General features: G+C 41.5%; 1 protein-coding gene across 1 annotated transcript in view; it reads left to right on the top strand.

The window, feature by feature from the left end:
• Positions 1–16,584, top strand: part of LOC149851550 (uncharacterized) — a 28,583-nt gene that overhangs the window by 6,174 nt on the left and 5,825 nt on the right. Inside the window, exons 2-3 of the mRNA XM_090001368.1 lie at positions 11,746–12,317; positions 12,465–12,684. Of these exons, the coding sequence (XP_089857494.1) occupies positions 11,746–12,317; positions 12,465–12,684 (792 nt within the window). The remainder of the gene's footprint in view (positions 1–11,745; positions 12,318–12,464; positions 12,685–16,584) is intronic.

The raw sequence follows: 16,584 nt of genomic DNA, 5'->3' as shown, positions 1-16,584 counted from the left end.
TGCCCCATATGGACCGGTCTTAACCCAACAGGGTCCAGCCCAGAGCAAGTTGTAGCAGGGTCCAGACCCGGGTCTCGAGGACCGCCCTTTGGGTCCCAAGGAGCGGGTCCGAGCCTTGAACCTCATCACCGAGCTTACCCAGTTGGGACCAATTCGCGGTTTATCCTGAATCTGGCCCAACCCAATATTTTTGACCCTAATGCGCGATCCAATATCGGCCCAGTCTTTCATCGGACCCGGACGGAGCTCCCGTTCTATTTTGAGCCGGGTTAAAACCAGACCCATCATGTTATGGATCAGGGATCGAGTTCCAGCCAGACCTTTGTTCCTCACAACTCGATCCATGATCCCACCTATCCAATTCTGGGTCCGATGAATAGTCTTGGTTTAGACCCGATCCAGATCCAATCGGGTGAAACATCCCATTACTTCCCACACCATACCCAGTACCCGTACCAAAACCCGAATCTAACCCACACTACAACCCCATTCCCGGCCCAAAACCCTGTCCCAAACCCGACCCAATACTTCTACCGCAACCCAACTCATAACCCAAACCCATCCTACCCCACTCCTACCAGCCCTGAACCGGTTATCCGACCAGTCCTTCCCCCGTTGATGGGACCTCCTTCTCTACTGGTGCCTCAACGCCGACAACAACTGGCTCCAACCCAAGTTTGGGCCAGACCGCGACAGCCTCCAGCAGCACCTATACAGATTTCACAGGGGCCGGCACGACCTGAGCATCGACCACATGGCAATGGAGTTCGTCAGCACCAACTACTAGCCGATCAGGACCGTGAAGATGATGACACCACCATGCTCGACGATGAGACGTTCTGGAACAAGTACCTTGCAGGAATGGTGGAACATCGTCAGCAGAGGATGCCAGAGCACCCCACCACCTATGGGGTGAAGCTGGACCTTTCGGAGTTCGCAAGACGATTTGACGCAGAGCAGTTCTTCGACTGGGCATACACCGTGCAGTTCTTCTTTGATTACCACTCAGTGGCTGAGCCCCGTCGAGTCTATCTAGCGTCCACTCGATTGAGGGGCCTAGCACAGACATGGTGGGTTGAACTACAACGATCAAAGGAGAGGCAAGGGCAAGAGCAAGAGCGTGTGCAGACATGGGAGGAGATGCAAGCCAAGTTCGTATCATCGGACCATACTGAGAGGACTTACAAGGAGTATCTTACTCTGCGTCAAGGCACCTGTACCGTGGTGTACACTGCCGAGTTTCACCTCCTATCCCTGCGAGTGCAGATTGAGGAGACCACCCGACAACAGGTCACGAGGTATATCTCTGGTCTTCGTCCTGTTATTTCTGACGACTTTAGTTGTGTTACAGTAAAGTCATTAGATCAGGCCAGCAGTTACGCCATGAATGAGGAGGAAAAACTGAAAAGGAGGTAGGAGTACAGGGTTTCCCGGAGTGATCAATCCAGTCGAGTTTCTCAACCAGGGGAGCGAGCTCCCTAAGGAAGGAAGACTCAAGGTTTACCCCAAGAGCATATCCCAATAAGCCGGACCAGCCTACCATACTCTATCCAAGTCCAAGCCTATTGAGTCTACCATCTGTTGCTTTAGATGTCAAGAGTTAGGACACGTGGCCTCAAAGTGTCCCACCGTGGCCAAGAATGCCCACTTCACCGAACCCGTGGCCGAAACAGAGTCAGCCAACGAGAGTGAGAGTGAGTCGCCTGTTGAGGGGGAGGATGAAGGGGAAGTCGTAGAGTTCGATGGTAACATCGAGAATTTACTATCCATTCGTCATGTCCTAACCGCATCCCGAGAGTCGGCCCCCGCAAAATGGTTGCGAAATAATATCTTTAGAACCAAGTGCAATTGTGAGGGCCATGTGTGTGATGTCATCATTGACACTGGAGCTTGTGAAAACATGGTTTCTGAAAATGTCGTGTCCACCCTCAATTTGAAAACGGAAAAACTGGCTCAACCATACAAGATGCGTGGTTCAAAAGGAGAAATAAAGTTCCCATCACCCAACGATGTCTAGTCAGATTCTCAATGAGAGAGCATTACCACGATGAAGTGTGGTGTGACGTGGCCCCAATGAGTGTCTGTTATATTATTTTGGGACGTCCCTAGCAGTTTGATCGTAAGACTATTCACGATGGTCGTAGGAACACATACTCATTTGTTTTCCAAGGGCATAAAGTAATCCTACTCCTATCAAGGAGACCGGTTTTCCCACTGTGGATAAGCCCGAGCGAGTTTCCCGGCTCGCAGGCCTATCCTACCAGACTTTCTTGAGTCACTGCAGGGAGGACGGTTATTGCTATGCCCTGGTGGCCAAATCGATTATGAGTATGTTACTGCCCGTTCCCGCGAAAATCGCGCCCCTTTTGGAGGAGTTTCGTGATGTCATGCCAGACGACCTTCCCGATGGTCTACCTTCGATAAGGGTGGTGCAACATGCCATCGATTTTGTTCCCGGGTCGAGTCTACCAAACCTACCTGCGTATCGCATGAACCCATCACAGCATGCTGAGTTGTTGAGACCAAGGTTTTAAAACCCGTGACTCAAAACTCGACTCGTTCTTTATTGACTCGTGACTCGGCGGGTCAACTCGGTGACTCGGACCGGGTTTTGTTAACTTTTCATTTTAAAAGAAAAACAATATATAATTTGTCTCAAACCATGTTTTTCAGTAAACATATAGTCTAAAGAGTTGACAGAATAAAAAATTGCAAGTTGTACAAACTTCTTCGTAACAAGGTCACATGGAAAGATCAAGTTACATGAAGAAGCTGATGAACCATAATACAACTACAGCAAAAGATAAATAGAAATAAAAAGGACATTAATGAATACCTATGTCACACGGACTCGGCTAAGGAGGTGCCGCACCCGAGTCGACACGCCCCGACACGGGTGCGGACTCGGGTGCGGCTTTGGACTCGGTCAACGAGTCCAGGCCGAGTCCATCCACATTTTGGACTCGGTCAACTTTGACCGAGTCCAAAAATGTCCCTAAAAAACCAATTTTTTATATTTTTTATTTAAAAATATATATATAAAAACTGTGACTGCTGTGCTGCAGTCACAGACTGTGACTGTGCACAGTCACACAGTCTGTGCAGTGTGCACAGTCTGTGACTGTGTGACTGTGCACAGTCGTACAGTCACAGTGCTGTGGATTGTCCACAGTCACACAGACTGTGCTGTGGCATTTTAAAAATAAATTAAAATTATATATATATATATATATATATATATATATATATATATATATATATATATTCTTTTGCCGAGTCCCCGTGTCCAAAAATTTTAAAATTGTGCCGCACCCGTGTCGCACCCGCACCCGCACCCATGTGACATAGATGAATACCTTAAATTCAAAGGTGATTAGCTTATTGAGCCAAAGCATGCTGCTCATATTTGACTCAGGTTTAGCTAGATGAATATTGATTGTCCCCAGCTAGAACCTCTAGGTTGGAAGAAATGGTTAGAAGAGGCAGGACAAAGGAGGGACCGAGCAATTTTCATTTGCATGTCTTTGGTATTCAATGAAGGCCCCATGTAACTGAGTCTAGAAACATACTTAAACTCAAGTTTCTAAATAGAATGGTTTAGGAATTTCAGCTAAACTTCTCCAGAAGACACCCTACCTTTTGTTAGCTTTCCTTTCTAGTGATCTCACCTCATTGAGAACAGCAACACATCATCTTGCATAAAAAGCCAGATTGAATTAGTTGCAACAAGGTAAAACAACAATAAGAGAATGAATCACCAGAAGAAATTCCAATTATGACCAAGGGAAATGCTGTCACATGGGTACATGTACAAGCATACTGTACAAGATCAGCACAACTGGTATGATATGGGTGTTTCTGTCAAAAAATAAGGATGCCAGGGTACAGATTGTTATGCACAGGTGTGGGTGCAGGTATATTTAAGATTGCAAAAAAAGAAATTCACAAGAATATGAAGATATAAAATTTCAAACTTTGTACAAGAATATATTTGTATATACAATGAAGGATATGATATGAGTGCATAAAGTGAGGTGTATTTAAGATTGCAAATAGAGAAATTCACAAGAATATGAAGATAAGCGAATACAGACTTTGTACAAAAATGTATTTTTATATACAATGAAGGATATGATATGTGTTCATAAAACAACACTCAAAGGCACCCAACACCAGAACATGAAGTACAACTGTACAAGCACCGATACGTGTATGCTTCACTTTTTTGTTAGATCTTTGAATCATTTTTTTTGCCAATATGTTTAATCAACACAGAAAGATTGATAGATTATTGTATCTTTGAACTGGTTTGTCTTGTAATTTATTATTTATTATTGAACTGTTATTTTGAAATACCCAAAAAATCAAATTTTAAATATCCCAGAACTCAGCCGAGTCAAGGTCGAGTCAAGGCAAACCGAGTTTACCCTATCGGGTTGACTCGTTGGAGGGCCGAGCCTAGCCGAGTCATCGAGTTGACTCAGCGAGTTTTAAAACCTTGGTTGAGACAGGTCCAAGAGTTATTGCAAAAGGGGTTCATTCGTGAGAGTGTTAGCCCTTGCGCAGTACCAACCCTGCTCACTCCTAAGAAAGATGAGTCCATGCGCATGTGTGTTGATAGTAGCGCAATCAACCGCATCACCGTCAAATACCGTTTCCCCATTCCCCGGTTGGATGACTTGTTTGATATGCTGGCTGGTGCCTCCATTTTTTCGAAAATCGATTTAAAAAGCGGGTACCACCAAATCCGTATCTGGGAAGGGGATCAGTGGAAAACGGCCTTCAAGACACGTGATGGGTTGTACGAGTGGTTAGTCATGTCCTTTGGGTTGTCGAATGCTCCAAGTACTTTTATGAACATGATGACCCAAGTGTTGCGTCCTTGTATCAGACGATTTGTCGTTGTTTATTTCGACAACATCTTGATTTACAGTTCCTCTTTGTCTGATCATTTGAGTCATTTGCGTCAAGTCCTAGAGATTTTGAGGAAAGAGAAACTTTATGTGAATGCCAAAAAGTGTGAGTTTGTGACGTCTAGCGTGGTGTTCCTGGGTTTTATAGTGTCGTCTGATGGAATGAAGGCCGGTCCCGCCAAAGTCCGAGCGATTGTAGAATGGCCTACCCTGCAGACTATAGGGGAAATCCGTAGTTTCCATGGGTTGGCAACCTTCTACCATTTTGTTAGGAATTTTAGCCCCTATCACGAAATGTCTAAAGGGTGCTAGCTTCCATTGGACCTCAGCGGCGGGCAAAGCTTCCACGATCATCAAAGAGAAAATGACTAGTGCTCCCGTTCTAGCACTTCTTGATTTTAGCTCGGTTTTTTAAGTTGAATGCGACGCCTCTAAAGTGGGCATTGGCGCCATCCTGAGTCAGAACCGCAGGCCTATTGCCTTCTTTAGTGAAGAGCTGACTCAGACAAAACGTCAGTACTCTACTTATGATGTCGAATTTTATGTCGTCGTACAAACCCTTTGTTACTGGAGGCACTATCTTATTTATAAAGAATTCGTCTTGTACACGAATCATGAGGCCTTGAAATACTTAAACAATCAAAAGAAGTTGAGTGTGAGGCACGCCAAGTGGGTCAGCTTCTTGCAAGAATATACTTTTACGATTCGTCATCAATCGGGTACTCTCAACAAGGTAGTTGACGCACTCAACAGGAAGAATAGTCTTTTAATGACTATGTTCGTGCAAGTGATTGGGTTTGAGCAATGCAAGGAGTTGTACTCGACGGACCATGATTTTCAGCAAGTCTGGGAAGGGTGCCTCTCCTCCACCAGCACGGCAGACCCACGGTTCACTATACATCATGGTTACCTCTTTCGAGCTAATAAGTTATGTGTGCCGACATTCTCTCTTAGGCTACAGTTCATCTCTGAGTTACATAAAGGGGGATAGCTGGGCATTTTGGACATGATAAGACGTTCGCGTTGTTAGATAAACGCTACTTTTAGCCCAAAATGCGTAAAGATGTTGTCAAGTTTGTCCAATGTTGTCGAGTGTGTCAAGTTTTCAAGGGTCATCATCAAAATAGTAGTCTCTACACGCCGTTACCCATCCCTGAGCTCCCGTGGGAGCACGTCTCTATGGACTTCATCGTGGGCCTTCCCAGGACCTCGCGACGATTTGACTCGATATTAGTTGTGGTTGACCAGTTTTCCAAAATGGCTATTTTTGTCCCGTGTAAGCCAACCATTGACGCCTCTCTAGTAGCCTCGTACTACTTCAACGACGTGGCACGTTTTCATGGGTTGCCTCACTCGATCACATCAGATCGTGACATGTGATTCATGATTCATTTTTTGGAAATCATTGTGGGCCTTATTGAAAACCAAGCTCTAGTTTAGTAGTGCATACCACCCGCAAACGGATGGCCAGACAGAGGTTGTGAACCACACCTTAAGAAACCTACTGAGGAGCCTCGTGGGAGAGAATGTCAAAACGTGGGACCTAGTCTTGCCACAAGCCGAGTTTGCCTACAATAGTTTCATCATCGGGTCCACCGGCAAATCCCCTTTTCAGGTGGTCTATGGGCGTTCACCGACGCATGTAGTAGATCTAGCACCCGTAACTGGCCTCCAAGACTCAGCTCCAGATGCTTTTGATGTTGTAGAGTGTAGAGTATATGCGTGATATCCACTGACAGGTGCGAGCCAAGCTTGTTGAAAACTACGAAGCTTACAAAGCTTTTGTGGACCAAGGTCGTCATGATATCCAATTTTAAGTGGGTCAGTTAGCATGGGCCTACCTACGTCCTGAGCGTTTCTCAGGTGGTACTTATGGTAAGTTGAGCCCCAAGAAACATGGCCCTTTCGCATTTTCCCTATCGTCATTGTGTTTGATCTATATGTATACTGTGGTGACAATAAGTCGTCAGAGGCGACTTCTTCCCAACCAAGGGAGAATGATGCAGAGCAGGAACAGGCCGGACCTCTACCGAACTACCCAGGAGTGGCACGGGCTCCCGACACCAATGGGATAGACGATCGGACCCAGGTGATGGATCCGACCTCGAGCACGACACCACAACTCAGGGACGTCCCTCTGCGTACCTATTCCAGGCGAGCGAAGGTTTGAAACATGCAAGCCAGCAACGACCCATCACATCAATCAGTGGGCGTCTATTTCTTCTCGGGTCCTGTACTGGACCCTGGATCCAGATCCATGGTGCAGCCTACAAATACCCGGCCTTAGGGTTACGTAGGGGAGAAGATTGATTATTCTTTTGGGAGTTGTTTTTTTCTTTCTGTCAACATTTGTTTCCTGCTGCAGCCGTTACTTCCTTTTCTCAATTTTTTTCTTCATTGTATTTCCTTTTAATAAGTAAATCAACATAGACTGATTGGTAGAGCGCCTTCATCTGATTTTCTGTTCCGTCATTATTTACCTCTGCCTGTTGGGCGCACCTTGTGAGAGTGCACCTGACGACAACACCCAAGTGTGATAAGTTTACCGACCTTCGCTACATCACTAAGATGAAATCTCTTCAGTCTTGTTCCTCTGGTGATTCTGTTACGGTGGCAACAAGACAACCTAGCAATTTTGGTGGGGCAAAGATGGGATTCTTGAAGTATGATATGAGTAATGTGCATTGTCATTATTGTAAGGAGATGGGACACATGAAAAAAACATGTTCAGTATTGAAGAGGAAAGGAATAAAGATTAGAGGGTGTTTTGTTGTGTCTGGGGTTGCAAGGAGAGAAATGAATGTGATGAAAGAAGAAAATCATGTTCCTTCTTGATAGACTCAAGTGCATCATGTTATACTAATGAGTCTATATTGACCAATTGTAAACCATGAAGATGATTTCTTAATGCCTGTTTCAAAAGTTTGTTATATTACCCTTGAATCTAATCCTTGTGCTAAACTTAATGTTTTTGAAGTATTTCATGTTCCTTCTTTTCCCATGAACTTGCTCTCGATTGGTAAAATTACCTAGTATAACTGTGATATAATGTTCACTCCAGATGGTTGTTATGTGTAGGATTGATTGTCATGGAGAAAGATTAGGATTGGACATAGTCGAGGGCATCTCTACTTTCTGGATCAGTTGAATCAGAGTCAAAGGGAAGATGATGGGAATAGAGTTTATGCTACCGTTTTGGATTTTTCAGTGTTGTGGCACCAACGACTGGGTCATGTGTCAATATTTAAACTTCAGTTTTTGTTATCTTCTGGTTTACTTGGATTTTCTTGTAAGTATGAAGTCTCTAATGACGTAAAGTGTTGTGAGAGATATAGGTTGTCTAAGAGTCATGCTCTCTCTTTTTGTCTTTAAGGAAATTGAGTTTGTGAGTCCTTTTAAAATAGTCCACTTTGATGTATGGGGTCCTTCTCCTATAATGTCTAAAAGAGGATCCATGTATTTTGTAACATTTATAGATGACTTTACCAGATATAGATGGGTTCATTTTATGAAAAATTGGAGTGAGTTGGCTAATATTTTTAAAAGATTTTATGTGTATGTTGAGACTCAGTCTGAAAAAAAAATATCTACATTCTGACTCAGAGGGGAGAATATATGAATAATGAGATACGAGAATTTGTACTTGAGAAAGGGATTGTGCACCAAAGGTCCTCTCCTTATACTCTAGAACAAAATGGAGTGGCAGAGAGGAAAAACAAACATATATTGGAAACTACCACAATGGAATGCAGTTTTGGGTAGAAGCAATGAGAACAGGTGTCCATTTGATAAATCAAATGCCTTCTAAGGTGATTGAGAAGATCTCTCCTCATAAGAGACTGTTTGGGAAGAATCAGATTATAACATGTTGAGGGTGTTTGGAATTACATGCTTTGTTCTAGTTCATCAACAATTCAGAGATAAGTTGTCGCCCAAGGCTGTAAAGTGTTGCTTTATAGGATATCCTGAAGGACAAAAAGGATATAAATGCTTTGATCTTGGAAGTAGGAAAGTGTGGACATTAAGGCATGCAGAATTTTGGGAACATGTGTCATTCTAGAGCCAAAATGAGTCAAAGAAGAGTATGAAGTTTACATTATCCTTTTTGGTGCCTTTGACAAAGACTTCATATAGAAGGAATGATAAGGAATAGGTCACATACAGCAGAAGACCATTAGAGGGTCATGGTCAGTCTTTTCTGGAGCAATATGATTCAGGGGAAGAGCACTTGCCTGAGTCAAGTCCAGATATCCTTCAAGCCGATCCTCATGAGTCAACATCATTGTCTCTTCTTATTCCTTAGGTGCGTAGGAGTTTTAGACCTTATGTTCCTCCCTCTAGATTTGTTTCCTATGATTCCTTTTCTGATACTCATGAGACATTTCTAGCTTTGATCCAATCCTATAGTAAACTGAAATCCTATGTTGAGGTTGCGTTAAATCCAGAGTAGCAAAAGGCAATGGCAGAGGAGTTGGAGGCTTTGGAAAGGATGAAAGTATGGGAGTTGGTTGAACTGCCTGAAGAAAAAAATGTAGTTAGGTGCAGGTGGGTGTATAAGATCAAAACTAAGGCATACGAGTCTCGTCTTGCAGCAAAGAGATATAGTCAATAATATTGGATAGAATTTGTTGAAACTTTTGCACCAATAGCCCACATGCCTACTATTAGGACCCTGCTAGCAGTGGCTGCAGCAAGAAGATGAGAACTATGGCAAATGGATGTGAAGAATGCCTTTCTGAATGGGGACTTAAATGAAGAATTGTATATGGAGTTACCTTCATGAATTGTTGATAAGGAAGGCAGGGTATGTAGACTGAAGAGAGCATTGTATGAGGTTGAAACAAACCCCAAGGGCTTGATTTGAGAAATTCAGTGTAGCAATGGTGAGGTTGGGATTCAGGCACACTTACCATGAGTCAGCTTTGTTTGTGACATCTTCTGATAAGAGTCAGTGTCTTCTTTTGCTTTATGTAAATGATATGATTATTGTTGGTGATGATAGGGAAATGATTGCAAGAGTAAGGATGCAATTAGCCCAAAACTTTGAAATATTTCCTTGATCTTGAGATTGAATACTATAAACAAGGTTTTTTGTTGACTCAACACAAATATGCAACAAAATTAATTGGAAAGGAAAGACTTGCAAATGATACAAAGCAAGTGAATACTCCTATGAAAGCTAAATGCAAATTAAAGTTTACATATGATGAACTACTTGGTGACCTTATGATTTATAGGCAACTAGTTGGGAGTTTAATTTGCTTGACTATTTCACAGCCAAATATTATGTTTGCAGTTCATGTGGTGAGTTAGTTCATGAGTGCCCCTAAATCATCTCATTTGACAACTGTTACGAGGATTATCAGATATATTAAGGGTACCATGCATTATGGAATATTTTTTTCTGCTACATCGTCATTGAAGTTGAAGACATACTGTGATGTAGATTTTAGGGGAGCTTCTCAGGATAGGCATTCTACCTCAGGGTTTTGTGTGTTTCTAAGAGAATCATTGATATCATGGAGGAGCAAGAACCAACAAGGGATTGCTTTATCCACTACTAAGGCAGAATACCGTGCAATGGCTCAAGTGACTACATAAATCATTTGGTTGAGGTGGTTGTTGCAGGACATGGGAGTAAATATAGTCACAGTAACTATTTTTCATTGTTACAATCAGAGTGTTATCCATATCGCAAAAAATCCAGAATTTCATGAGAGGACTAAGCACATTGAGATCGATTGTCACTTTACTCGTCGGGCATATCTGGATGGAGTTATATCCTTGGCATACATTAGAACTCAGAACCTGATAGCTGATTGTTTTACAAAAAAAATACCGTTGAAGGCTTTCCAATCATTCTTGTTTAAGCTTTGGGCTGATTGTGTTCTCATCACCTCAAGCTTGAGGGGGAGCATCGAGGAAGTGCCATATTTTCATTATGTGTAATACCCTTCAATGTAGCTTTTTATACATATATTCCATATTAGGGGTATTATTGTAAGCTTGTATATACCCACTGCTCCACTAGCAATTGTCTTGTAGTGGGCTCTATGGGGGTTCACCCCTCTTTTTATATGTTGTAACCGTCATTTGGTCTCTTAATAAAGTTCTCTCTTCATTTCTCTCCTTGTTCCTTCTTTCTTCTTCTTCCTCTTGTATGTGGAAACTCCAATATTTGGTATACAAGATGATTTTAGGGCCACCCAGTGACAGTAGTGGGCCATTCAGTGGGGAGGCTTTTAAGGCTGTATCACCCTTTCCAGCATCAAACCATTAATCTTCATGATATCATATATTGCTACTTTTCATATCCTTTTTAGCTTAGATGGCTTTGGTTGAGCTTAGATCTGCAGTATTTGGCAAAATGAAAAAGCTTTCTACCTATGTTCCAAGTACACTGTTGGGTTTCCCTTTGAGCAGCACCAAGTGGTAAAAGTAAGTAAATACCTGCTGAACTTGTTTTCAACCGTACTGCCTTCTCCACCATAATCACTATTATTTTCTAGCTTTATAAAAGGCGAGATCTAAATTATATCCAAAAGGAAAGGGAATGTGTAAATTGTATAGTTCATAAAAAGAGCATTGCAGGTTGTTGAGGTTGGTTGAGTTTATTGCCATCTTTTTTATACATGGTTTCATGAAACTCTTGCTGTCAGCAATTTAAATAGTCATCTTTTGCTCTAAATATGATAATCAGCAACCTCAGTGAAGATGGCTAATGTTTGGCAATACTCGATGTGTCTTAAAATATTTATGCTAGTATACCCACTCCAACCATAAATAGCGTTGGGTTTCTGTACTGACATTGTTTTTGCTGCTTTTTGTGCAGCTTTTACCAATTCCTGCTATAGCTGGCTTTTTCCTTGCTCATTTTTTTATAAAGAAGAGCTTAACATCATATTTTACGTTTGTTCTCCTGGTTAGCTTTACCACTGCATGGTTTGTTAAGCACAACTTTTGGGGGCTCAGTATCTGGTTGGCTGGTATGACACTTCAATCTTTCTGTAAGCTGATAGTTGCTAGCATGGTTCTAGCCATGGCTGTTCCAGGATTTTCGCTTCTGCCACCAAAATTCTGTTTTGCGACTGAAGTTGGTCTTATCAGTCATGCAATTCTATTGTGTTACATAGAGAATCGGTTTTTTAGTTACTCCAGCATGTACTATTTCGGCTTTGATGATGAAGTGATGTATCCTAGCTACATGGTTATTACAACAACAGTCTGTGGCCTGGCTTTAGTGAGGAGATTATTTCTGGACCACAGGATTGGACCAAAGGCAGTTTGGGTTCTGACATGTCTGTATGTTTCAAAACTAGTAATGCTTTTCATTAGATCAACATCTGTTGTGTGGGTTTCGTCCGTCTTACTCTTGGCCATCTCTCCTCCATTTCTTCTTTACAGGTATGTAGTTTGATTAGATTGTATATCCATTTTGTTTTTGCACGAATCTGGTTTATAACTTCTTTGTAAGTTGGGGTAAATTAAGTCTATTACTTTATTCATGTGGTGATCACCCTTTTTATTGTTAGTTGGCTTTCTGTCTTGCAGGGACAAGTCAAAATCAGCTTCTAAAATGGCAGTATGGCAAGGCTTCATACATGCGGGTATTGTTGTTGTGTCTGCCTGGTTATGTAGGGAAACAGTTTTTGAAGCTCTACAATGGTGGATAGGAAGACCACCATCTGATGGACTTCTTTTGGGAACCTACATTCTTCTAACAGGCTTGGCTTGCATACCAATTGTTGCCCTTCATTTCTCTCATGCACAGGTACAACTATCCGCAGAAGATTGAAGATTTTTCCTTTCTTACTGTTAATGATTGAATTCCCATTTCTTCTTGAACATAGTAACAACAAAAATAAAATGTCGATCACCTTGAATTATTTTCATTAGCATTATTTTTCAGGCTTTTCTTCCTCCCTAGATAAATCCTTTCTTAAGTAGTTAGACAGCATAGCCAAACCAGAATTCTGAGGTGTATTGTCAGTATACGCCAATGTCTAAAAAGTTGCAGAGTCAACTTGATGCCTTGGTTGGATCAGCTTGACTTGCCCATTCACCTGGTCAAAAAAATTTGTTTGACTAGGTTTTGCACAAGACTCGGTCAAGTCAGCCAGGTTTTCATATGATTCAGCTATGACTCGGTTGGGTCTGATAATTTTGCTTATGAACAGACGTGTTCTGCTGCAAGTACGAGAAAGGATGAAGGGAAAGGAGAGAGCTTCCAGAAATCGTCTTAATAGGGTTACAATCATTTTACAAAGACAAAAGTACCCTGCATTAGTAACACATGTTACATTAGAATACAAAACAAAACTCGTGAATGGATATGGATCCTTTATCGGATCCATATCCAATCCATATTCTAATACCCTCCCTCAAGTTGTGCATGGGAGTGAACCATGTGCAACTTGTTCTTCAGATACCAGAAACAGTGACTTGTAAGACCTTTTGTAAACATATCGGCAACTTGGTCTTCTGAAGGCACATAAACTGGTTCAATCTCTTTGTGTGCTATCTTTTGTCTGATGAAATGTTGATTAATCTCAATATGCTTAGTCCGACTGTGATGAATAGGGTTGAATGCAATTTGTATGGCACTTCTATTATCACACATAAGTGTCGAATTTGAAATATTCTCTCCCATCTCTGTAAGTAGATAGATGCCTAATCCAGGTCACTTCTGCTGTGGCAACTGCCATAGATCTATACTCTGCCTCTGTGCTAGATCTTGCCACAGTCTTCTGTTTTCTGCTACTCCATGAGACAAGATTTCTCCCAATGAAAACACAGTATCCTAAAACAGACCTCCTCTCATCTGGATCCCCTGCCCAGTCTGCATCTGTATAGGCTAGTATGTCATGTTTTGGTGTCTTTCATGAAGATTGAATATATGTAAGTCCATCACCCACCGTTCCTTTTAGATAGCGAAGGATGCGTTTGAGAGCATCCATGTGACCAGTCTTTGGTTCATGCATGAATTGAGATACTTGATTAACAGAATATACAATGTCTGGTTAGGTAAAAGTAAGGTATTGCAACATACTCACTAAACTGCGATATTTGGCTGCATCAGGATATAACTCACCATCACACATACTGAGCTTTTGGTTGACAACACTGGGTGTGGGTAGAGGTTTACAATCTGTCATTCCTGCTTTAGCCAGAAGATCAAGAGTGTATTTGTGTTGAGTTAATGACATTTTTTCATCTTGTTTGTCCACCTCTACACCAAGAAAATATCTCAGTTCCCCAAGGTCTTTCATTTTAAACCGCATACTCAATAAAGCTTTAATTCGTTGAATGTGGTCTAGAGCATTACTAGTAATCACAATATCATCAACATATATGAGTAGGAAAACCACAGTGGTACTATTCCTGTATATAAACAAAGAATGGTCAAGTTGAGAACGAAAGAAACCATGTTTCTGAATTTCTAAGGAAAAGCTTGCTTCAAACCATGACCTAGAAGCTTGCTTCAAACCATACAAAGCTCTGGTTAGTTTGCATACATATTCTTTTGTGTCTCCCTCTGCATAACCTTGAGGTTGCTCCATGTAAACCTCTTCCTTTGAGTCTCCATGAAGGAATGCATTTTTAACATCAAGCTGACTAAGGGTCCAACCATGTTCAATTGCCAAGCCAAGAATAATGCGAATAGTTCTCATTTTCACCACTGGGCTGAATGTCTCATCATAATCCTGACCATATTCTTGAGTAAAACCCTTGGCTACAAGACGTGCCTTGTACCGTTCAATACTACCATCCGGTTTATATTTAATTTTATATGCTCATTTGCAACCAACAACATTTTTATCTGAAGGACGACCAACTATCTCTCATGTTTGACACTCATGAAGTGCCTCGATCTCCTCATTCATCGCTTCAATCCATTTGTTGGATTGGATAGCTTGATGAAAACCAAGTGGTTCATCGTGTTTTTCAATCTTGGATAGAAAAATTTGAAAGTCCATAGAAAAGTTGTCATAACTAACCCATTTTTCAATAGGATGCCTTATCCTGCCTGATCTTCTTGGTGCTTCTCTGTTATTAGACAATGCAATGTGTTCTTCAGCAGGTACATCTGTTTGCTCTCTGGGTCTCCTGGTATACACATTACCTTTGTATCTCAGACATTCTGTTTGTGATGCATCATCTGAAACCGTCTCACCATGTATGCTTTCAGGGGTCAAAGTAGTATGTTCGGCAATTTGTGAAATAAGTTCAGCACTAAGCCATGGATCATACCAATCAACAACTGCACAAATATGTTCACGATTGACGTCTGCTTCTTTTCCCATAAAGCTATTTTCATCAAAAACAACATTTCTGGAAATTCTTATCTTCTTATTGATGGGATCATAGCACCTGTAACCCTTGTATTCATCTACATAACCTACAAATTGGCATATAGAGGCTTTGTCCTGGAATTTAGTCCTCATGGATTTGTCAATATGTACATAACATGTGCATCCAAAAACTCGTAAGTGATTATAATCGGGATGTGCACCAAAGAGAACATAATAGGGAGATTGATTTTCAAGAATAGGCATATGAAGACGATTTATCACATGAGTGACAATGTGAAAAGCTTCAGTCCAAAGACTAATGGGTAAGTTACACCCATGTATCATACTCATTGCACTTTCCACAATATGTCTGTGTTTACGTTCAACAATTCCATTTTTTGTGGAGTGTACGGGCAAGAAACTCTACGATGCATCCCATTATTTTGGAGAAAATCTAAAAATTCTTTGGAGGAATACTCACCACCTCCATCACATTGGAGAATTTGAATATTTTGAAAGAATTGATTTTTAACATAGGCATGAAAGTAATGAAAAATGGGAAGAACCTCTGATTTGTGTTTCATAAAGAATATCTAGGTAAAACGAGAGAAACTGTCAATAAAAGATACATAATATTTACTTCCAGAATAAGAAGGATTGGGGGCTGGGCCCCAAACATCTGAACATATTATCTCAAAGGGCATGGAGGCTCTTTTATTTATTTGATGAAAAGGAAGTACATGACTTTTGCAAACCTGACAACTGAGACATATTTTATCCTTCAATGAAGGTGAAACAGACTCTGAAAGAAAACCATTTGACACTAACTTTTCAATAAAGACTTGACTACAATGACCAAGACGAGAATGCCAGATACCTGACTTATTGCATTTGGATGTACTTAGGATGCTTTTAGAGACGAGATCAGACTTGGGTTTCATGATACTAAAGGCTGGATCTTCATTAAAGACATACATGTCTCCACGTCGCTCTTCTTTAGCGAACATCTCCTTCGTTTGAAGATCTTTGACAAAGACAGGATTAGAGTAAATTCCACAGATGAATTGGTAGAATCAACAAGCTTAGAAACAGAGACAATATTTTTCTTTATATTTGGTGCATGAACAACATCAGATAAAGGAATAGATGACTCAGACAAATGAATGAGGACATTGCCTATGTTTGAAATAGGGTGGTGAGTAGGGGTGGCAATCGGGTTGGGTTGGCGGGTTGGCGGGTCAGCATACCTCAACCCGAACCCGACCCGTTTATTAAACGGGTCGGCTGTGGCAAACACGAACCCGACCCGTTTAATAAACGGGTAACCCGACACGACCCGCCAACCCATTTAATAAATGGGTTGGGTCGGGTAAACGGGT

Source organism: Nuphar pumila, chromosome 1 (assembly GCF_984573655.1).
Source record: "Nuphar pumila chromosome 1, dmNupPumi1.hap1.1, whole genome shotgun sequence".
Lineage (NCBI taxonomy): Eukaryota > Viridiplantae > Streptophyta > Magnoliopsida > Nymphaeales > Nymphaeaceae > Nuphar > Nuphar pumila.
This window is presented reverse-complemented; position numbering and strand designations above follow the sequence as displayed.